Here is a 22352-nt window from a genome sequence, read left to right on the forward strand (position 1 = left end):
ATTATCGTCTTAAGCCGCGTCTTCAACGAGTCATCTATCCCTTCGAGATACGATTTTTCAAGCTATTGCGCCATAATTAAATGTTTGCCCATTATTCAACGAACAACGAAACATATTCCGAAGACGAAACGTTATGCTAGCGATAAATCCATAAATGCTGGCGCCTGTAAGCCCCATAAGCGCGGGGAACACCCTCTCGCAAAGCTCCACCCCATGGTGGTTGTAATCCGACGCCAGAAGAATGCGACATCCCCGATGAAGCGAGGAAAAGCCTGATGGTGGAATTATGGTGGCAAGTATCGACCGATTTCTGGTAGCATAACGTAGCTGGAAAGGGCCCTGACATCGTGGTTAATGGCCTGCATCGAGATTTTACGGGATTAGGTTCGGTGATTAGGTGAAACGCGTGGCTTTCGTTAAAAGGGTGATTAGCGGGGCGTTTTGTGTTCCTGCTCAAATCTGGACACGATATTAATCGAGAGGATCCATTTTCATCGTCAACGAGCTTCGCTAATCCCACTTATCGAATCTTTTCTCCCGATCTGACACGAAGGGAGTCTACAGAATTAACCCTAAAGAAGGGTACGAGTTGGAAAAGTTTCTGCTATAATGCTGATAATATTTTTTGAACAGTAAATAAGAATTCGTATAATAATTAACACGTAGAATTATTTCATTTCGATACCTCCCACACTGTTATATTATTTTAAATTTGGTATATTAATTAATATCGAGCTTCGAAATTTTATCAAATAGCGACTGAAAAAGTTTCTGCTATAAGGTTGATAATATTTTTTGAACAGTAAATAAGAAATCGTATAATAATTAACACGTAGAATTATTTCATTTCGATATCTCGCACATTGTTATATTATTTTAAATTTGATATATTAATTAATATCGAGCTTCGAAATTTTATCAAATGGCGACTGAAAAAGTTTCTGCTGTAATGCTGATAATATTTTTTGAACAGTAAATAAGAATTCGTATAATAATTAACACGTAGAATTATTTAATTTCGATACCTCCCACACTGTTATATTATTTTAAATTTGATATATTCATTAATATGGAGCTTCGAAATTTTATCAAATGGCGATTGAAAAAGTTTCTGCTATAATGCTGATAATATTTTTCCAAAAGTAAATTATAAATCGTACAACAATTAACACGTAGAATTATTTAATTTCGATACCTCGCACACTGTTACGTTATTTTAAATTTGATAAACTAATTAATATCGAGCTTCGAAATTTTATCAAATAGCCACTGAAAGGCTCTAGAGTGCAAAGGGTGCATCTCCCGTTGGTGTCAGTAAGACACACGCACGCAACTAGTTATTTATTAGTACTACCCTCGCGTAGATATACTCGAGCGGCCGTACAGTGGTCATATACGACTCGTTTCGATATTTCAGAAAAGGAATACTCATTGCAAGGAGTACGCGTTAAACTAGTCGCTACAAATCACGCGGTGGCCATTGTTGGCGGGTGAAATTTAAAGAAACAGCTCTCGCTTTCTCTCGGCATTTTACACCCCGCTCGAATCTATCACTCCCACGTTATCCTCGGTCCACCCTTCTTTCCACGGCCAATTATTGCCGAAAAGTCGGAGGACGGGAGCAAAACGAAAACTCACGGCGAAATGCCGCGTCCCGCCATCAGGTCTGCCGTTCACGCTCGCCGCGCGTTATAGCGGCGATCTCGAGTTGCCTCGGCTTCAGTTCAGCTCGGCGCTTTGACCGCGCAGCTCCTTGTCCAGGAAGCAAGCGTCGAGAACGCGAGGGCTTTGACAGGAGGAACGCTCGCTTGACAGCTCCGTTCTCGTGCACGGGCGGCCACCGACTGGCTAGTTCCTCTAATAACCAGGCGTGGAACCGATCGTCGCTGTGGTGCATTCACGTTCGAGGAAACGATCCGAGGTGGGTGAAAAAAGTTCCTTTGGAATCGTTCCTCCATTTCGTTCGGAGTTCGCGCCGGTCTCCGATCGCCGAGCGGAAAAGTGGTCGTGCTGCGTGCCAGCACGATGATCCAATATTTTCTTGCTTTTGTTCGCTCGGCTGGAATTATCCGGGTAGACGAACAATGGGAAGGGCAGTTCTTTGCGATGCAAAACAGACCCATTGATAGTCGGGCCCCCGAGTGACACGCGCGATCCCTTCGTGACGATGCGATTGATTTTGCCGCGAGCGCGAGATACTTGGCACGCCTCTGTGCAGATATTTTAATTAATCGGTGAAAAAGTAGACTTCGTTTCCTTTACGAGGAAGATACTCGTTCGTGAAGGCATCCACGATGCTTTTTTCTCTGAAAGTTGTTGTTTTTACTACACCATTGTCCCGGGTTTAATGGAACCAATTAGCCACCGGAAGCGGAAGACCGCGTGGAAACCGCGAAATCTTGGAATTTGCGAAGCGTGGAAGCGAGAAGTCGGTTGAACGCGATATTAATCCGTGGTCGGACGAACGCTTTCGCGACTGCGATCCTTCCTCTCTCTCTCCTTCTGCCGCACACGTGAACCAGCTCTGGCCAATTGCATTAATTTACGACTGTTTACATCATGAGGCATCGGGGTGCGCCATAAAGCCGGACCCACCACCATGAATTATGCATCGCGGGGTGGTTTCGGCTCTCTTTCCTCTCGTCTTTTTGCTCGATCACGCGCAACGAACCCGCACAAGGGCCCGCGGTTGCCTCGCCGTCCGACCGAATCGTTATCCAATCTCGATTCGCGAAAAAACACCCACTGCCCCGGGTGCTTTTCGCCAGCCGTTCGCGTACCTACTCCACTTTCTCGCGATAAGTCGCGTCTTTCCACGAATTTATTCGTAAAGGAGACCCTGTTCAATTGCCACGAATTACGTTTAAACGAAAGCGACAGGACAACGATTAATTAGCCGTTGTTTCCTCTGCTCGGCCGCTTTTTGCCCGTCTACTCGTCTCCGGCTCTCGGTCGTTTCATTTTTCGAGTCATCGACGAAGGGACAGGGCTCGACGAATTCCCTCGGTAAGCAGTCAGACCGCGTGTTCTGTCTCGAAACGAGATAGCCAGACAGCCACGAGGACGCTTCGCGTGGTACCCGAGAAATCAGCACGAGCTTTTGGCGAAATTGCAATTCCGTCGGTTCGAATCTTCCCACTCTTTGCCGCGAATTCGAAGCCTCGAAACGGGACCCGGCGAATATTCCAGCAGGCTTTTCGTTTAACAGACCCACGACTCGCGGCAGTAAACCTCGAAACTCGAAGATCTGGTTACGATCCGGTAAACCACGACCCCATGGGTTCTGGCCCACGGGGACCGCGTCCCTCGAGGATACTGCACTGCGAACGCCTATGACAGTTATTACGTGCCGAACGAAACGGTCCGCAAAGGTATTTCTACGATGTAATAACGCCACTCGTCCGAGCCAGGGACACGTTCTCACGAAGACGCGATACTCGCGATTCGTTCGACTCGGTGGGACGTTGAATCCGCGAGCGGAAAGCTGGAATTCTCGGCGGCGTCTCGTCTTCGATGGATTCGCCGAGGAAGCGAACACGCGCGGGAATCTTCCGTGTGTTTCGCGAATATCGTTAAAATTCTGACACCGGAGCCGGAGCTGCAGCAGCGAGCCTCGACTACGGCTACAGCGAAATAAGATCGTCCTGCGTGAAAATATAAAATTCGGGCTTGGCGAAACCAGTCTCCGCTCGAGGAACGAGCGAGTGAAACGAGGATGGCGGAGGAAGGTGACTTTTCGACGCGTTAATTTCGAGTTATGCCGTGGCAGAGTGTTCTCTGGCAGGGAGAGGACGAAAGATATGGGACCGTTAGAGCGATCGAGAGGTGCCGGTTGCGAAAGCTGACGAAAAAGGGACTCGTTGCCGAATCCGTCTTCGTTGTCGCGATATGAATCGTGGGACAAATATGGTCGAAGGCATAAAGTATGCTCGACGTACGCCAGCTTGGCCGTGGTCTAGCCATTAAAGTTTCCCAATAAGGCGGCTTTTACGCACGCACGTGAACACAGGCGAACGCACGGACGCCGGCCAGACAGAATCGAGGCTCCTTCTCGCGTGGGAAGCGATAGTATTTCGATATCACCCTCGCAAGCGTGGACACGCGTGTCTCAACGCTTACACACACGCGCGAGTTCGCGCGCGCAAGCGCGTATTCGAACCGGCTTCTGTGTATACACAGAGATGCGTCACCGATACGTGCACGAGAGGATGCACCACCACCGATACAACGCGTCTTTAAACATATGGCTTGGAAATTGCATTCCACGCGCGTCTCTCGATCGAATCGCGATGATCTTCGACGAGAGAGAGAGAGAGAGAGAGAGAGCGAGAGAGGCGAGGAATTTCGCGGTTTTGGAAATATCCAAGGGACCTAGAGATAGGGGCTAGGGATACCGGCGAGGGTCTAGGAATTTCTGGAGATTCGATTTTTAATCGTCGCTGGTAACGCGACGAGAACAAATTCGACACCGACGCAAGTCTGGCTGCTGGAAAAGAGAGCAGAGAGGCGGAGAAAATAATTGCGAGCGGTGCGAGGTGCCGTGCAGCTCTTTGTAGACGCTTCAAAGCGTGAATCGAATCGCGTCTTCGTACGCGAGCTCGCTTTGAACTGGCAGGCTTGACTACATTACGGCCACGCTCGCCTGTAAATTCACCTTTTCTTTCTTTTTTTCCCCAAGAGGAGGGCTCTGGCTGCTTTTTTCCTGGTACGTACCTAACGGAGGAATGCGGGCGACTCGTGTCCGAAGAGGAGCTGCACGAACAAAGGGGAGTTCCCCGATTTCTGTCGGCAGATAGCGCGACGTCGTCGCTGCTCTTAAACTGGGTCACACGCAAATGGATTTTCACGATAATGCTTAATTAACGCGCGAGACGATGCGTCGATTAGTTGGTTAATTGACCAACGCGATAAATTAGCCGCCGATGAGGTTCGCGTTCATCGACGACCTTCGATTGGTCGATGATTTCGCGAAAATGATATTCCACGTACGATTCGTGAATGGAAAATCCAAGCAGGAGCCACGGTTCGGAAGCGAAGATACCGGGTTCGTGGGTTTTCGTTGGTAGGCCCCCTCTCGTTTACTCGCGACAATTCGACGTAAAGCATTTTAATTGCGATTCGAGGGACGTCGCGTTAAATAATGCCAGACGCGGCACGGCTGTGATGCGAGAACCCCGACAAATAAACCAAGAAATAACCAAAGGAGCGATGGTAGCGGTTGGTCTCTAACGCGAAAAGAGCTACGCGGGAATTTCTCTGCTGGCTGAACCTACTGGCCGAACCGAACTCTTCCGTGGTCTGACTAATTCGACTACGTCACTGTGCAACGTACACCAGCGCAAACCGTGTTACTCTGAGTCATTGCACGGGGTAATGCTAAAATGGTGCGAAAAATTGCCATCCGAATACCGTTATCCACTCGAGCGATTATACGCGTTTCCCCTGGAAGAAACCTTCTCGAAGATCCGACTCGGAGGAAGGCTGACTTACCAGCGAGAAACCGAGAGTGATTCCTAGCGATCCTCAGCCTCGGTGAACACTCGGTTCGTGGCCATGGCGATGGGAACGCGCGTGCAAGTCGTTCGGAAAGCGAATGCACGATGCATTCTAATCTTCCGACCGGCTGCGCCGATGCGAGCCGCGTTGTTGGCGGCTTCTACCGAGAAAACGAGCCCCCGTGGCAATCTCACCGATCTGGAATGGATTCGTAATCGCTCGTTAATGCGTTTCCAAGGAATCAGAAGCCGAAGGTACCCGAGGAACAGAATGGATTCCTCGGGGACAGCACGGATTCGAGTTTCCTCCAGCGGTTGCTTATTCCAGCACGTTCGCGCGTACCCCGCCGGAACGGCAGAATTCGTAATATCCGTTGCTTCTCAAACATCTAAAGGTCTAAACGCGACCGGTAGAGTTTATCGCGCGATTCGTTTAGATTTATCAAGCCGAGTTCATAGCACTTTGCACGAGACGGACTTATCGCGATCTTCAGGAAATGCCCACTTGCGACTTCCACCGTAGCGGGCAGCCATTATCGCGGACCTATTGCAATTAAATAAACCGCGTCATTCGGAAACTCGCATTGTCCGACGAGAATAATGACGCGACCTTCGCCACGCGAGATATCGGCTCGATGTCGAAGGACGACGAAGGACGACGAAGGACGACGAAGGACAACCGAAGGACAATGGTAGGACTGAGGATAGGGGGAGTCGGTTAATGAAAAGTAACGAGCCGGCTGGCAAATCGATGGTCGCGAAATTCGTGGTGCGATTCATTCGTCATTTTCCGCGTGCGAGTTGCCTCGTGGAGCATTAAGATTCCGGAACGTAGCCATAGGCCGCGCGCGTATGCCAACGACTTTCGCGGACGCGTGTGCGCCGCGTACGCAGTCCCATTTGTACCAACACGTATCCAGAAACCAATTTATATTTATGATGTATCGAGGCTCGATGACACAGCGACTGGCTATGCTGGTCTCGAACCAGCCGGGACTAGCAGGAACAAATGGAAGAGAGAAGGAAAGAAGGGAGGGCAGAAAAGATGGGAACCGAGCGCGAGGGAATGAAAAGCGTCGACCGCGGGAAAAATAGAAGCATGCGCAGCTTCTTTATTCTACGATCTAGCCGAACGTGATACCGGTGTTCCGAACGAACCTTCCGCGTGTTTCGTGTACAGCGAGTTAATGGTGACCGATCGAAAGGGAAAAGGAAGACGAGGCACGCGTGGCTTCCACTCCGGGACACACGCTCGGTATTTTAATCTCGAATCTATCCGTGTTTCGAAGGAGCGTGACAGGCAGCGGGTTGGTAGTTGGGAAAGATTCAGCGGAATAAAAAATCTCGAAAGAATTCCAGGTATCGATATCCACGACGGGGTCCGTGGAGACCTGGCAGAGACGCGTAGTCGAAGCGCGCGATCGGCGATTATCTTAATTGCCGGGCCTAGCTAGATGCGCTGGAAATCACCGTTAACCTGGTCGTCTTGCTCGTGGTACCTTAATTATCTCCGCGGTCGTTCCACTGGAAAGGCGCCTAGGATCGAACTGTTATCACGAGGCTGTCGTAAATAGGATTTCGCCTCGGAAGTAATTTCGTCGAACCGTGCGATTAACCCTTTACATTCGGCCGAATCGACGCATGGTACATCCGGTAACCACTTCGCGCGTGAATGGCCAGCGTGTGAATTATGCAACGCTTCTCCGATCGCTCGATCGAAGGCGAATCGACGGAGAGATCGACGGAAAGATCGACGAGGACGAGAGAGAAAAAGAGGACGGTGATTCGAGCGTTCGAGAGGGGCGAAACGGTTTGTGATTAATGGCGATTAATTTGGCCGGCCGGCACGATGGAAAAGCATACCGATGGAAACGTTACAATACTCGCAACACCTCCCACGTTTTTATAAAGAATACACCCGGCGAGGAATGCCAAATGCCGCAGCCCTTTCGAAAGAGATTCATGGAGATAGGCGTGGCTGTTCCAGGAACGCAAATCGTTCTACGAAATTGTAAATCTGCCCGTGAACAAAAGGGGATTCAGCCTGGTAATCCGCCATCGACGAAACCTCGAATTAAAAATCGACGAAATGGTAAAAGGGGGACCACGTATGGAACGCGTGTGTGCCTTCGACGATGGGAAATCTTTCGTGGACACCTGAAGCGTTACTCGAGATGCTCGCGTCGCCGATTTACGGTTTTATACGGTGTCGGAATATTCGTCGTCCGAGGAATTACGAGCGGGCTTCGCGGAATCGTTTTTCCAAAATATTTAATCGGCCACGAACGGTTGAAATCACGATAAATTACCGACGGATAAAATCGACGGTGTGCACGCCACTAGCAGGCAGGTAAAAGAAAACGAGGAAAGGAGCAGGAGGAGGAGAAGGAGTAGGAGTAGGAGTAGAAGAAGAAGAAGAAGAAGAAGAAGAAGAAGGTGAGCCTGGGAGGATCTTTGGATGGAAGAGGGGACGAAAACAAGAGACTGGAGAAGTAAGGGAGCACCTGTCCAACAGCTGCCTTGCAGATGGTCTGCATCGTCGTTGGATTATGCAACGAGTAGGTGTCTCGTGTTTCTGTAATCAAACGCCCATTGTTTTAAACGTTGGCAAGTTTGTATCGCGCGAATTTCGACGTGCCTTCGGAACTTTTCGCCGCGAGTTTCCGCAATCGAACTCTGAGGAAGCCAGCCTCCAAGGACGTAGGATTAAACGTGCGAAGGTGACGAAGAGGAGGATTTGTATTTTTTTATAGAGACATTAAAAAACGCAGGATTAAAGATCCTGTTTGCTCCTGGAGAATAAAGAAGCCTCGTGAAGCAACAGTCGCGGGCCGGAAATGTGTGATTTGAATTTACGAGTGTGGAGTTCGCACTGGCCGTCGACATACGCCTTTCTGATAACGAGCTGCCGGACAGAGGACCCATTGCTGGATGACTAATGGTCGGAGCTTCTCGTCCACAGGGACCACAACGAGAGAGAGAGAGGAAAGGAAAGATATCGCATTCCGCGATGCGCGAGTCGAGAAAGAAATTCGCGAATGTCGCGGAAATCCTGCTCCTCTCTACCAACTCTCTCTCTTTCTCCCTTCTGCCTTTTCACCTTGACTAACACGCGTAGACTGAACTGGCCCCGCGTATCCCATGGAAATTCTATCGAATTTTAATCCGATCGGTCATTCGACGCAGTAAGGTTTCGTTCCACATAGCTCGGAGGCCCATTACTCTGACCTGATCCCTTCCAACGAATTAAACATCGAAAATTAATTCAGTAAGGGGACTCACGGCGAGACAATGGGCCCCTACTGCACTCCGTGAAGGCGTGGCAAGCCACAACAATGAACGCAACGATTAAAATAGAAAAAAAGTAAGACAGCCTGTCCGTCGAACGGCAGTCGGCCTACATGCGAGCTTTGATCGGCCTTATCTCGTCCGTTCTTCTTCGAACGGCTAACTCGGACCGCGGTTTACTAACGTCACGTGATAGATGCGAAGCATTTTTACGTTCTAACGCGAGATACTTATTGGCGAGAAGGAAAAAATCGCCCGAACGCCACGTGCTTTTTACTCCCGCCACAGATGTTCGATGTCGAAACAAGATTGCTCCAACTTGTTCCTTCGCGAGGTCACGAGTTTCTAATGCCGCGGTGAATCAACGCTTCCGGTGTCGGGGATTCATTAAATCCAACGTGAACTTGGAGACAGTATAAATACAAACAGCGATTAAGGGGCAATCCTAAGTAAACCCAGGCGCTCGAGTGGTTCTCGAGGAGGTCGCGCGCAAGAAATGATAAAAATAAGACCGGCAGATGTACAGCGTGAAACGAATTTAATTAAACATCGCTGCTCCCCATGCTACTCCCGAGGGCGACGCAATTATTGCTCGGCGTCTCTTTCATTTCGATACTCTTTCCGTCTAATCTATCTCTTAATCTCTCGATAGAAACACGCGTACGACCTATCATCTACCTCCCTATTGGACAAAAAATCCAATTACTCTTCCATTTTTTCCTCCACTAAATCCCTCTCCTCCTCGTGTCTAGGCGAGGGAATGTCGCAATGGTCGGACAAAAAGCGATACAAAATTCTACGCGTTCTTTGGTCTACGGATAAGAAAAGGAAAAGGATGGTATAGGGCTCCGAGTGGACTAGGAGGTCCCTTTTCATACGAAGATCACGTCGTATCGCCTACCGATTCGCCACGTCGCGGCAGCTTCAAAGGAAATCGTTCATCTGGCGCGGAGGAATGAAAGCGATTAAGTTCGCGGGTTTAAAGGGGATCCAAAATCTCGAGGGTCGCGGAGAAGGAGCACGCGCGTTCGACGACGAAGGGCCACCGCCCAGTAGATCGTGCAAGGGTCCCAAACCTAGGTCGATCCAAAGTTAGAAGGCGAAATAGGTCAGTTTTGAGGGAGAGGAAAGTTTCCGATCGATCTCTCCAGCTATGGCTCTTGGTCGCATCGAAAGACGAAGAGTTGCTGGACGTAGCAACGCGAATCGCATATTAAAAGGTATCGCGATCGAACGTACGAGGAAGGAGCGAGTTCCTTCATCCTTGGGTACTATCATCGAAAAGTCTTCCTACTTCCGTGTAAGGAATAGAGGTTTCTGCTGCTTTCTCGAAGAGGAAGTATCGGCAGAGTTGTCAAGCTGTGCTGTCAAACCCAAGTTAAACGGGAATTCTAACCGCGACGTCGCGGAGACTCGAAGAAACCTTCGTATCCTTTCCATCCGATCGAAATCGATTGGATCCGAATCGACCGGGATCAAAGCGAGCGTGCTCGTTGTTTCACGAGCAGCCAGAAGAAAAGGGTGCTTTGTTGGCGGGCACGAGTTTACGATTCACGCGAAATCGGAATAAAAAATCGAAACCGGTAACGCGAGAGGGAAAAAAGAGAGGAGGAGGTGCAGGGTCGAGCTTACGACTTTAGTTTTAATGCTGGTCTGTTCGCTGGTTGTGCGGGAAAGGGGCCGTATGTAACGTTTCCCCGAAATATATGTGAGTGGCATTTATTCTCGCGCAGTTGCCCGAAACTCTGCGCCCGATCGTCGATTCGTTGACCCCTCGAGTCCACTGAATCGCGATAAGAGTGTCCACGGATCGTCCGAGTCATCTTTTCGAGTACATCGAGAACGCGATCGATCGAGCTTCCATCGGACGTATCGAACGGCGAACGGGTTTAATTAGAGAGAGTAGACGGAGATCGGAGAAATGATTCTAGTCGCGAAACTGACGTAAAATTTTACAGCAGGAGATTAGAGCTCGAAGGATGGCATAGACCTACAATTGGACGGCAGCATGTGCTATGTGATAGTCACTGGTCGTAGCTTGCTGTGGACGCTGTTGTCCCTGGTGGCGTTAATGGCGGTTTTATCGGGCCTCATCACTCCGAAATGGCTGATTGGACCGCAGATGAAAGAGACAAGTAATTGTTTTCCCTTATTTAGTCCGTACTCGTAGAACTACTGTCTGGTCAAAGATCGAATTATACTTAATAACGTGTTTAACGTGGATGAGAATATTAATGACTGGCTTTTACCTCGATGAGATTCTAGGCTCTTTCTGTAAACCTTTCCCGTAGAATCGTCCACCGTTTATGCGCGAAGAGGGAACTACGTGAAACGAAGAATTAGAAGAGTTTTTGTTATTATTATCGATTATTTTCTTTCGATTATCAGAGAATGAATCAGAATTGTTCGTACCAACGGTCGGAATCTTCAATCGTTGCATCAGGCTACACGGGAAAACTCACTGCGCGAATTTCAACGTGGATGGCTTCGCCACGGATTCCAGTGTGTTTCCAGGCTGCTGGAAAGCCTCTTACTTCTTCCTCTCTCTTGGTTTGGCGATCATGGCAATGACGGTGTTGGCAGCGTTGGTTGGCTGCTGCATGCAGAGCATTGGCAGAAAGAGCATCTTCAACTTGGCTGGTGTCGCGCAAGTTATTGCTGGTAACACTCCGCTATAAGACTTCGATATTAATCGTCTCGCCATTTTTTAAGTATTTCACAATGCTATTTATTCCTCTGCCAACAGGAATATCTTACTTGTTGGGAATGATTCTGTATCCCGCCGGCTGGGGTGCAGAAAGGGTTCAGAGGATCTGTGGACCGGAAGCTGACGCTTTCTACCTCGCCGAGTGCACCCTAGGTAGTAGAAATTTCAAATGAGAACGTACAGAATAGGGAGCATCTCTCGCTTTAGCCCCTTTGTATATTTTATGCGCGTTATTTATAGCTGTAAGCTAATATTTATAGCTGAAAAATGTTTCGTCCCTTAGGTTGGGCTTTCTATAGCGCCGTGACAGGGGTTGGGCTGACGTTTGTTTGCGCAGTGATCAGCGGACAAGCGGAGAAGTCCACGGCCAGTGACAAAGTTCAGGACAAGATGAACGAGGGCAAAACTTTGATTTGCCTCGCGTGAAACGAGAAAACCTGGGGCACGTATTTCATCGCTGATTTCCAAATATCCACGTTTCGTTTGCCAGGGAAAGGACCAGGCAATCCTTCTTTTCCTTGGATTCGTCGGATGTAACGAGAGGAACGGAGAAAATTCAACGTGGGACCAAATCACGGTCGCAGGATCAACATCGATGATCCTTTGTACAGGGTCATCGAACCTCTGTTCGATCGAGTACTTATCGCAGAAATGAATCTGTTCTGTGCCAATTACTTTTTCCCAGATTTTCCACTCGAGCATAACATTTTAGTTGTTTTAAGAAAGGTACAACTGACCGTACTTTGCTACTGACGATTTGTATACAAATAAATGTACATGAAACAGATATTCGTAGGACATAAGATACAAGAGAAGAATAATAACGTATAAGGAATAAAATAATTCAAGGATGCTGTTAAAAACTTGTCTCTCCGTGATTCTCGCTCTTTTCGTGCTCCTTCAGCGCGCTTGCTGAAAATAAATTTACACGTATGTCTTTCATTTTTTATTAATTCATTGAGAACAAGTGTATGGACAGCTTACTAGTATCTAATAAATAAATAATCGTAATTGTTTATTCGCGTAAAAAAGAAAAAGGGAACGTTCAATAGTCGACGGGTTTAACCGACATCGAACCGATTCGAAAGGTAAGTAAAAAAATTTGCGCTTCCTGACGTTTCCGGAAAGCTGTTTGATTTCTTATGAATTAGAAACACAGGATAATCTTTTCCTTAAAAAACAATTCTTTTTTAAATAAAATAAAATAAAGGATAACGTAGTCACCTCTGGTTAAATTTTCGAAGAATTAAAAAATCGAAGTAAAACGTTTAAAAAACACGATAATTGTGGTTGTCACGACGATTACCCTCGTATACGCTTTGGATCGATCATTCGAAAAGCTTTGCGGCGTACGATTCTTACAAAAGAAGCGACGGGGAACTGTTCTGAATATAAATTACTACGTATGGATTAAGGTGAGCCCCTAAACGCGGACTGTACACGTAAACGGTATATGCAACTAACGAGTAAGAACGAAGAGAACTAATAGAGTAAAAAGGATTGCGATACGTGTGAATTCTGTCGTGCTGGCCAATCTACGCGATACATATCGATTTCTGTAAATTACACGATTAATTTGCCTGCAGTCGCACGCTCTCCCAGCCACACAATAGTCTCTCACGCTTATATACAGTCGCTCGCGGCACACGGTTGTTGCATTAAAAAAATTAATCGCTACTCGCGCACGATGACATTTTACAAAAGATCCTGGTCGACTTGCTAAAAAATCTAAAATAGATCGTCACTAAAATTTGCTTCCTTCTTTAGGCATAACGGATAAATGAGAACAAAACAGATACCGATTTCTTCTTTCCTTTTTTCCCCGATCGAGACGAAATTAACCGATCAAACGAACTGATCAATAAATATATATATATATATATAAAAAAAAAAAAAATTTATCGACTCGTTTGTTGTCCTTCGATCGGCCTGCGATACAAGCGATCGAACGTGATATCGCGTCGAATCGTCGGCTGTCAGTCGATTTTATGTACACACGTATAAATAATCAAGGCACCAAGGGAATTAACAGTCAATAAATAACGCGGGCTGTTCCTCCATATTTGCGAGCGGAACGACGTTTCGAAAAATTTTCTTTCCATCTCCCATTTTATTACGTTTTTTCGTCTCCTTTGCTTCCAACGCGCCCGGAATTGAAATTCGCCAGCGTATTAATCGGTACCATCGTGAAAATCGCGACACACTCGCCATACCGAGTATTCAATTAGGTAGCGCGTGTTATTTGGTTGGACGAGCTCTAGTTACACCTGCTAACGTCAGCTTATCTACCAGATACACCTTAAAATTAACATGGGAATTAAACTATCGGGTGTCTCGAGACCGTCTCTACGGGAATGTCAGCTTTAGACAAACGTGGGTCCACACGACGATTTCGCGGTAGGACTCTGTCGAATCTTTTCACCTTTTGTCTCTCACGTAATTCGCAAAATCAATTCACGATTACGATATCATTCGGGACCGATTTCCTCGCGAGAGGTGTTAACGCGACCAAAATAACGTTCGATTTAAGATAACAATATCAATAAGACATTACAAAAACCATACGGGTAATAAAAATAATAGGAATCTTTCCGGTTCGATCCGTGACTCACGATCCTATTCCGATCTCGATCGTTCGTCGACATTTTGCAAACAGAACTTATTAGGCGAGCAAATGATCATTTCTTTCTTTTTTAAACGATCGTTAATATTATATACACGAACTACGCGATAAGAATTGCACCTAGTTCGAGGCAACCAATGTGTTTCGAGTATATCCTGCCTTCAGAAACCCTAGAACCAGGCTTATTAAGTTCTCTAAGTTGTGACTAACTTCCACGATTAATTATGGACTCTTCTATCGTCATTCTATTCATTGTTCCAGTTCACCAGCGATCGTCGATCGTTCACCATGCAATTAGTATAAATATAAGTTACTCGCGAACGTAGAAACGCAATACGGAAACATGATCTGACAGCCCTGCTCGAGTAACTTCGTTTTAGCATCCTCGTGAAAAATTTCTACGTGCAAGGGGCAGTCTCCTTATGCCGTTTATTCAGCCACGAAAATTGAAACATATTCGCGATTCATTTTCTCTTCAGTCATTTACTCTGGCTTGCTCGTTTTCATTTTTCCCCCTCATCGAATAACTTCTTCCATCGATTTTCTCTCGACGTAGTATCTTACAAAAGAAACGTGAAACAAAGAGCTGAAGATGCTCAACGTTACTGTGCTATTCCGTCCATAGAGCGGACATTAAATATCGTACAAATCGAACGACAGCGTAAATTGATATAAAACGTAACAAGATTAGCACGAAACATCACAGCGTGTAAATCGAAGTGAAACGAATGTGTAGAGCGTGAGGCGAGAACACCATAATAAAATATCGTAAAATCGTTAAAAACATAATCCCCCGATCGATCCATTTCCTTTTTGCATTTTCCAACTGTCAATGTCTAAAAAAAATCGATCACCCTAAATATTTAGCAATTATATACCATGAGTCGCTCTTATTGCTCGCGTGGTGCTCCACAGCGCACAACTCTATCAACGATATAAAGCGCGTTTGATTGTAGTCGAAGCATATCGGTAATTGTTTATAGCCAACTCCAGACCGAGCAGAATGACGCTTAATTGTCGTCGAACTATTAATAACATGGGCCTGGTGGGCACAAACGCAACAACGAGCATCGTATTAATCGCCAATTAAGAACCTTCGAGAATTATTCGTCAGTCTGCTCGAGGTTCGAGTTGTTTAAGAAAATGCATAAAAAATACCGCGGTTTGATTTGGCTCGAGGCATAAGCGTCACCAGAAACGCTGCTACGAATTGCTCGACAGATTCGTCGCCCTTTTTATCGTTACGTATCGGGGGCGAAGATCTTCACGGTATTCTCGGAATTTTGCGCATTCGAGCGCATCGCTCGCCTCTTTTCCTCGATCAGTTGCCTTCGAGCCTGTTCCCTCGCCTCCCTTGCCTTCTTGTTTGCTTCGCTATTAGCCGTGGATTTTGGTTTGTGAATAGGCGTGACGCGGCGTTTCGCCGTGCTGCCATTTTGCGGAGCTGAAGCGACTACCTTTTTCTCTGGCACGGTCTAAAAAAAAAGAGTTGAAAAATGCAGTTCAACCATTAACAGCCGCGAGCAGCGGTATCATTATGTCATAGATCGAGAGGAGTCGAGCAGAGTCAGGAAACAGGCTGGAAAGTTGGAAAGAAACGAAAATAAAAGACCTGAATAGTGGAATTATAAGGTAGTTAATAAGGAAAACGTACTTATGGAAACATGATCCGGCTTGGACTTCTTATATATAGTTCTTCCGGTACAAACAGGTTTTTTAATCTCCATTACTTCTGTGCTCTAAGAAGAGTTTAAAGAAATACCAGAGACAGAAGAGGAGGACTTTTATTCTACAAATGCAAGGGGGTACATTCGATCGCTGTCACTGTGAGATTAATTTAATACAAATTATATAAAATTTTCGGATTTACAACCTTCTCGTCCAACCAGTTCATATTTAGATATATAAAGGCAAGACTCAGAATACCGTACAAGTACAAATACAACGATAATCGACAAAGGGTTCGATTCGACTTGAGGAACATATACACGTGCTTCATTCTGAGAGAGAAACTCTTTATACTTGAAGTATTCGCGTGAAATTCGACATTCTTGGGAAATAATTGCATACCTTTTAAATCTTCTAAATAGTGATTCACGCTAAAACCTTTCTTCAACGGCAAATAGCTGTCGAAATCAACGGGCTCGATACATTTTCCCTTTCTGCGATCAGGTAACGAACGAACAACAAAGTCTGAACGAACATGTTGCGAAATGTCCACGAGGACATTCGCACTGATATTAGACGAGTCTATATTTTCCCTAATTAAACTACAACTCAGGTTCTTAATGCTAACGCCAGTTTTTAATTCCGATCTATCGTGTTTCGCGACTTTGGATACAATATCAGAGCTCAAGGAAGATATTAAAGTAGATAGGAAATTAGGTATCTCGTCATCCTTTGTTGACCATTGAGAAATATTTGGCAGATCATCGATAACAACAGTCGATTGATTTTTGGCATTCGTTAGACAGGGCGTCACTTCAGTGGGAGAAATTAAACACTGGATCGATAGATCATGATTTTGACGAATGGGATTTACAATTTTGCTCAGCGTTTCGAAACTATCCCGCAGGCTTACAGAATTCGTGCCTGTGGTGGCAAATTGCTTGATAAAATCATTTTTTAAACGATTATTCAGAGGATTAGAGGTGATTCTACGAGAAATAATTCTTTTCGAAGGTTCGTCTTCTTGAGACTTGCAGATCTTTTTTCTTTTCTTGTCGTAAATCTTCATCCTTTCTAATTTCTCCCATTTGTTCACTGTTGAAGTCAAGTTCGACTGAATCTCAATGTTGTACGCTCGTCTCAATTGACGTAGAGTTTCTTGGGACAGTGGAATGAAAGGTTTGGAATCGCTTAGTCTCCAAATGATGTCACTGGACACTTCAGATGAAACTTCTGCATCTTGCTCAATTTTTTGGGGCAATGTTTTTGCCTGCTCTCTTTTTACGCTTGTTTTTGTCTTCCACGTTCCAGAAGAAGTATGATTCTCATTGGGTACATCGGATTTCTCCTGCAATTTGTCTTTATCGCCCAAAAATTCCAGATTCGACCACATTTCGCTAACGATGGAAAGATTACATTTTTTATTACAATTACGATTCATTTTTTCAGCGTCCTTCATTTTTGACATCTGAATCTTCTTCTCCGACTTTGCGAACGATGTATTCCTTGTAAACGGTTTATTAATTTTATCAGCGTTACAGTATCCCGACGAAACGTTCTTCCTTATTGGCAATTGTTCCTTAACATCGTTTGAAAACGTAACGCTACGTACAAGTTTTTTGACACTATCTTTGCGTTCAGGTTTATAAGGAAACTTGTCATTTTTTGATGGAACGGCTACTTTCTCTTTGTCCCTTTTGCGGGTAATGACTGGTTTTAAATTACAAGACTTTTGCTCGTCGCCAATACCTGACTTAATTGAATCGTTTTTTCGGCGCTTGTTTTCTGCAGTATGCGATCTCATTTTTCGATCATTTTTTATCTGGGTCTTGTTCTCTGGGTACAGATTTCTCCTTGCCGGGCTACAAGATTTAGCTTTCGATCGCGAGTTTTCTTTCCTCTTATCAACCATCCTTTTAGACACCATCCTTTTACAGGATGACGAAGTATTCTTCGCACTGGATATATTGCTTTCCTTTTCTTCCTTACAGGTTTGCCTATCTTTTGCGAACGATTCCAAATAGATATTTTCTGGCTCGTATAAAAATTCATCGTCTTTCGGTTCTTTCGAACGAGCGACTTTCTTTTTATATATTACTTCAAATTTTGGCGAGGAATCTTTTTCAGGAACGTCATTGGGAGAATATAAATCGAAGGGTGTTTGCGTATGATTTTCAAAATGAAACGAACGTGCATCAGGCAGTAACATATTCGCGTAATTCACGATATACGAAGTACACGGATTAATAATGTAACTATCATCTTCTATCGACAGTATTTCGCTTATGCTTTCAGAAAGAAACGGATTACAATTATCATGATCCGAGTCATAAAAATAATTTTTATTTTTTTGTAAACCTTGAGGTAGAGTTAAAATCTGAAATGCATCGTCGCATATACGTGTTTCGAGCGAAAACTGTTCAGATATTTGGGGGATGAAAGAATCATTTTTGACACGGTTCGATTCTTCCGGCTCGCTAAACGTTGCAGTATCGAATCGAACATGTTTATCTTTAACAAAGTGCGAGAAGGATCTATGGGAATGCAGTACAGTTGGTTTCACGTAATCGGCGTTGTGAGGAAAGTGAAAATTTCTTTCGGTAGACTCTGAGGAACGGGTTGCCTGAGGGTTAACAGAATCTGGACATACCTCTTGCCATTGAGATTTTCGTAACTTTTCTATGTGATCGAATAGCTCGTTTACTTGAACCACTTGCAGCATCACCATGTCCCAAAAGCCTGCCAGATCCTCGTTCGTCGTTGGGAACTCCTCTCCAGGCACCTGATTCTGAAAACCAGTGAGAAACATTCAGGAGAATAAATATCGTTTGGGAGTTGACTGTATCAGCGGGAAGTAAACGAAGACTTACGATATTTTTCTGACACAGTCCCTCGAATTGTTGCATTTTCTGCGAAGCCAACAGTCTTGCTTTACCCGCAGCTGAGCGCAGTTTTCCGGCTGCCTCTTCCGGAAGTGCAACAGTATCGCTAGCGGCCAACTCCGCTTCCGCTGATGCAGCTAACGAGAGCAGCCTGTCCGTCTCCTGTTTCAGCAACTATAACAATCGACCAAAGAATGTCAGTAAACGTTTTTTTGTATGGTTACACTTTATTCCAGTTAAGCGTACCTTCATGAAATAATGTCCATCTTTCTCCTCGGCCGTTTTCTCCGCCTCCTGAACCTGTTTCGCCACGTTTGTCGAGCTGGCGCTCGGTTCTAAGACAGGTAAGACTACTTTTGGTGCAGCTGGCTGCTGATCCGGGATGCTGGTCACACTAGAATTCAACTTTTGCGCGCTACTATCCGCTAGACTCCCGTCTAAATTCGAGGCAGCAGGTATTTTTGGTTTCGCCTCAACTTTCCGCGATACCGGCGTTACCCTGATGATAAAAATACGCGAAATTGTACCCGTATCGTCGCTTTAACATCGTCTCAGCGAGTCCACGCTGTATAGATACCTTTGCAGAGGCTTTAGAATTTGTTCCGAGCCATCCGTGGGTCTTCTAGGGCTAACCACAGGAAGTTGAGCTCGGAACTCTGGTCTCAAATGTCTCAACACTGGTAAATTCTTCAGGGATTCTTCGGTATTCGCATTTTCCGTGGACACGTCGTTATTGTTACTAGACTTATTGAAACTGGTATCGCTGGTGTTGTGTCTGCTGGTGCTGCGTTTGAAGAAAAATCCCTGAGCGAGAGCTCCGGGGCCGTAGAGCCGTTCTACTCGTTGTTGAATGAATGATTTCTCGCTGCTCGTGGTGTTGTTAACCACTTGGCTCTCTACTTCCTCCGTCGTCCCGTTTAATATACTAGTATCGCTAAACGAAGTGGTGGAAACTGCAAACGATTTATAAGTAACGGAAACTTATCTCTCCGAAACACCGTCTAGGACCATTGCGGAGTTACTCACGATTAGCAGTAGTTTGTTTCGATGTCGACACTGAGAAATGTTTATTCTGTTGACTACAAGACATAATTTGCGATATTCCAGGACTGCGTTTCGTAGGTGTAGAAGCTCGCATCGGACTTATATCAGGAAACGCTGTATGCAACACGCCTTTGTCAACTTCGGAGTAACCCTGACATATACCTATCGAGGTTCTGGACTCCCTGTAAGCCTCCACCTTACATTCCTCCTTCAGACCGTTCGAGAAACCATTTTGTCTATCCATCGCTAAGGGCGAGATCGATTGACTCTTAGGCGGATAAGGGTGCGCTGGCACGTTAAGATTTTCGTTTGATCTGAAACATTTGAACGGTTATCGGTCTCGAAAAGGAGTCACACGGAAGATGAAGAAGCAGGCAAGAACGTTGCAATTCGGTTAACGGATATTTTACCTGAAACCTGCTGGGCTGGTATCTCTGGTGATCAACCTGGTCCCAGGGCTGCTATCCCTCGATCGAAATCCTTCCCTGAGTTTACTGTCGTATCTATTAATCCCCGAATAGCCACTGATGCTACAAGCCAGGCCCAAGTAACTCGGTTTCTTCACTGTCAGCTGCTCTGGTTCTGGGCTGCTTCGATGACCATTGCTAACGTTTAATTTCTCATCTGGCGTTAAATTGGACTTTTGCAGCGTTTCACTGCTACCGTTTGCCAGATTCTCCGGCGAAGAAACCGAGTCACCGTTGCAAGACAAATTCAGACTGTGCAACGCCTTCTTGGATATACTGTCTACGGTGTTCTCTGTAAAGCAGAATCCTCTATTGGACTTACGAGGCTTGCTCCAACAGAAGCCAAGGCCTACGTTTATGTTCTATGTTTCCCTGATACAATATCTCAGCCTGTTTCTCGCACTCTAGACGTTAATAATTATTATGCCAGGCGGAATGATAATTTTGATACGAAAGCACGCAATGCTAACCGCAACCTCCGCGTTTAGGCTTGACGCGGATGTTTCATTGAGTCGAATGCACGATTCAATTGATACACTTGAGCACGAGTCCCATGAAGGATGAAAGAAAACTGCCCGATATGGAAAAGCGTTTGCCCGGCGGATAATAGACACAGATACGAGTAGACCACGGAAAGGTTGAAACGTGCCCGTTCGAAATGCGACACAGGAATAACCCTGGAATGGCAAGAGGCTGGCCGAGTCACGGTGCAAAAGAGACGAAACCGCCTCTCTACATCTCCTCGGCTCTTCTTGGCACTGACGATAGAAAGAAGCTGTGCTCTGCACTTGCTGCACTCGCCTACGATCTAAATTCGATCGGCACCGCGGGGCCGAACAAAAAGGGACGATCCGCAAGAAGGTGGAGGGAACCGGTAACCTTGAACGTTCCAAGATCGTCTCGCCTAAAATTCGTCGCGCGGGCTGATGAACGTGTCGTTTTGCTAGGCCCTCGACGTGTCAAGGGCAAGGTCATCCGAGGATGACCCCTAGATTCCAGCAGTTATGCTCCAAATCCTCGGAGGTATGTTCCAGCTAACTTTAAACGCGCGTATTTAACACTCTGTTGGCCGTAAACTCCTCGTAAAAGACCATTCGAAATGACTAGCAGTACACTGTTACGGTTACAAGTTGCAACTATGGCGGAATTTCTGGCGCAGCCGACAAAGCGCTAAACACGTGGTTCAGCTGATCGATGAAATTTTGCACCCGTCTACTTCCTGATTAACTTGCTCCTCGATAGAGCAGGAAGAATGCATCGCGTGAGAAAAACTACACAGACCAGATTCTGCCCCCCTGTAAAACGCTAGATCTATCGGAGATAGCCAACCTGATCGGTCGGACGCGGATTGATCGACGTCCAGACTGCAGCTGCCGATGCTCTCCTGGCTAGTCATGTTAGGATGATGGCTGTTGACGATGTCGATGACGATTTTCGGGTCCGGATCGAGGCGACGATAATTAAGTGGTTGCACCGCAAGGGAGAGCGGCCTCGTGCGGCGATTCGACCTGATGCCGGCGGCGCCTGGGACCGACGGCGTCAGCGTCGCGGCGCAGCAATCGCCGGCGTCCTCCAGGCCCGCTACCTCGCCGCCGCCACGTGTTTGCCCGCTAGCTCGTCGACGATCCTCCTCCCCGCGGTCCTCGTGCACACTGTTGAGTTTTCGTTTGCTTTTTGTCCCGCGATCTTTCTCATTCTCTTACTCTTCACACGCGGATCACTCGGATTCTAAACGAGGAAACGTATCGAGCAATTCCTTTCCTCCCTTCGTCTCGAGACGTTTCCTTGTCGGCACGAAGATGATGGATGCGGGATAGATTCGTTCACCGTTGAAAAGAAATCACGGCGAACGATGATCCATCATCTTCGATGCGATCGCGTGGTGGAATTTCGTCGCAATGCTTCGATGCTCTCGAGTCGTTCGTCTGAATTCACGTGTAAAATATCGGAGGTGAAAAACGTGCCGATTTCACGATCGAATTGAACGATAGATCATGACCTATTATCGAACGGCCAATTTTCTGTATCTCCGAGCAGGAAAATTATCAACGGTATGTAAACGGCCGGTGGAATCACGAGTCACGAGAAAGCGGAACGAATTAGCATCGAGCTCCAGTCGTTCCGGCTGTTTTGTTCCCCTTTTAACGACAGAAACCGCACCGGCAGGTGGATTAATTT

At 46.2% G+C, this 22352-nt stretch overlaps 2 protein-coding genes across 7 annotated transcripts in view; one reads left to right on the forward strand and one right to left on the reverse strand.

Annotated features, from left to right (window-relative positions):
• Positions 1-1746: 1746 nt before the first annotated feature.
• Positions 1747-11968, forward strand: LOC108555501 (lipoma HMGIC fusion partner-like 2 protein). 2 transcript variants are annotated; one of them, XM_017911159.1, is made up of 5 exons: positions 1747-1921; positions 10742-10918; positions 11172-11444; positions 11530-11643; positions 11774-11968. In XM_017911159.1, the coding sequence occupies exons 2-5, from the start codon at positions 10792-10794 to the stop codon at positions 11914-11916; spliced, it is 657 nt and encodes a 218-aa protein (XP_017766648.1). In that variant the 5' UTR covers positions 1747-1921; positions 10742-10791; the 3' UTR covers positions 11917-11968. The 2 variants fall into 2 exon arrangements, with proteins under 2 accessions (XP_017766648.1, XP_017766650.1); XM_017911161.1 differs by having other exon boundaries at positions 10745-10918.
• Positions 11969-13403: 1435 nt separating this feature from the next.
• The window catches only part of LOC108555570 (uncharacterized), a 38364-nt gene continuing 29415 nt past the window's right edge, over positions 13404-22352 (reverse strand). For all 5 annotated transcript variants that reach the window (XM_017911303.1, XM_017911302.1, XM_017911300.1 and 2 more), the window contains 8 exons: positions 21504-21826; positions 20118-20466; positions 19690-20021; positions 19241-19616; positions 18910-19162; positions 18652-18837; positions 18432-18569; positions 13404-15588 (listed from right to left, as the gene is read on the reverse strand). In XM_017911303.1, the coding sequence (XP_017766792.1) occupies positions 15355-15588; positions 18432-18569; positions 18652-18837; positions 18910-19162; positions 19241-19616; positions 19690-20021; positions 20118-20466; positions 21504-21826 (2191 nt within the window). In that variant the 3' untranslated portion in view covers positions 13404-15354. The remainder of the gene's footprint in view (positions 15589-18431; positions 18570-18651; positions 18838-18909; positions 19163-19240; positions 19617-19689; positions 20022-20117; positions 20467-21503; positions 21827-22352) is intronic.

This window comes from Eufriesea mexicana, unplaced genomic scaffold (assembly GCF_001483705.2).
Source record: "Eufriesea mexicana isolate 0111107269 unplaced genomic scaffold, ASM148370v2 scaffold124, whole genome shotgun sequence".
In the NCBI taxonomy this organism is placed as follows: domain Eukaryota; kingdom Metazoa; phylum Arthropoda; class Insecta; order Hymenoptera; family Apidae; genus Eufriesea; species Eufriesea mexicana.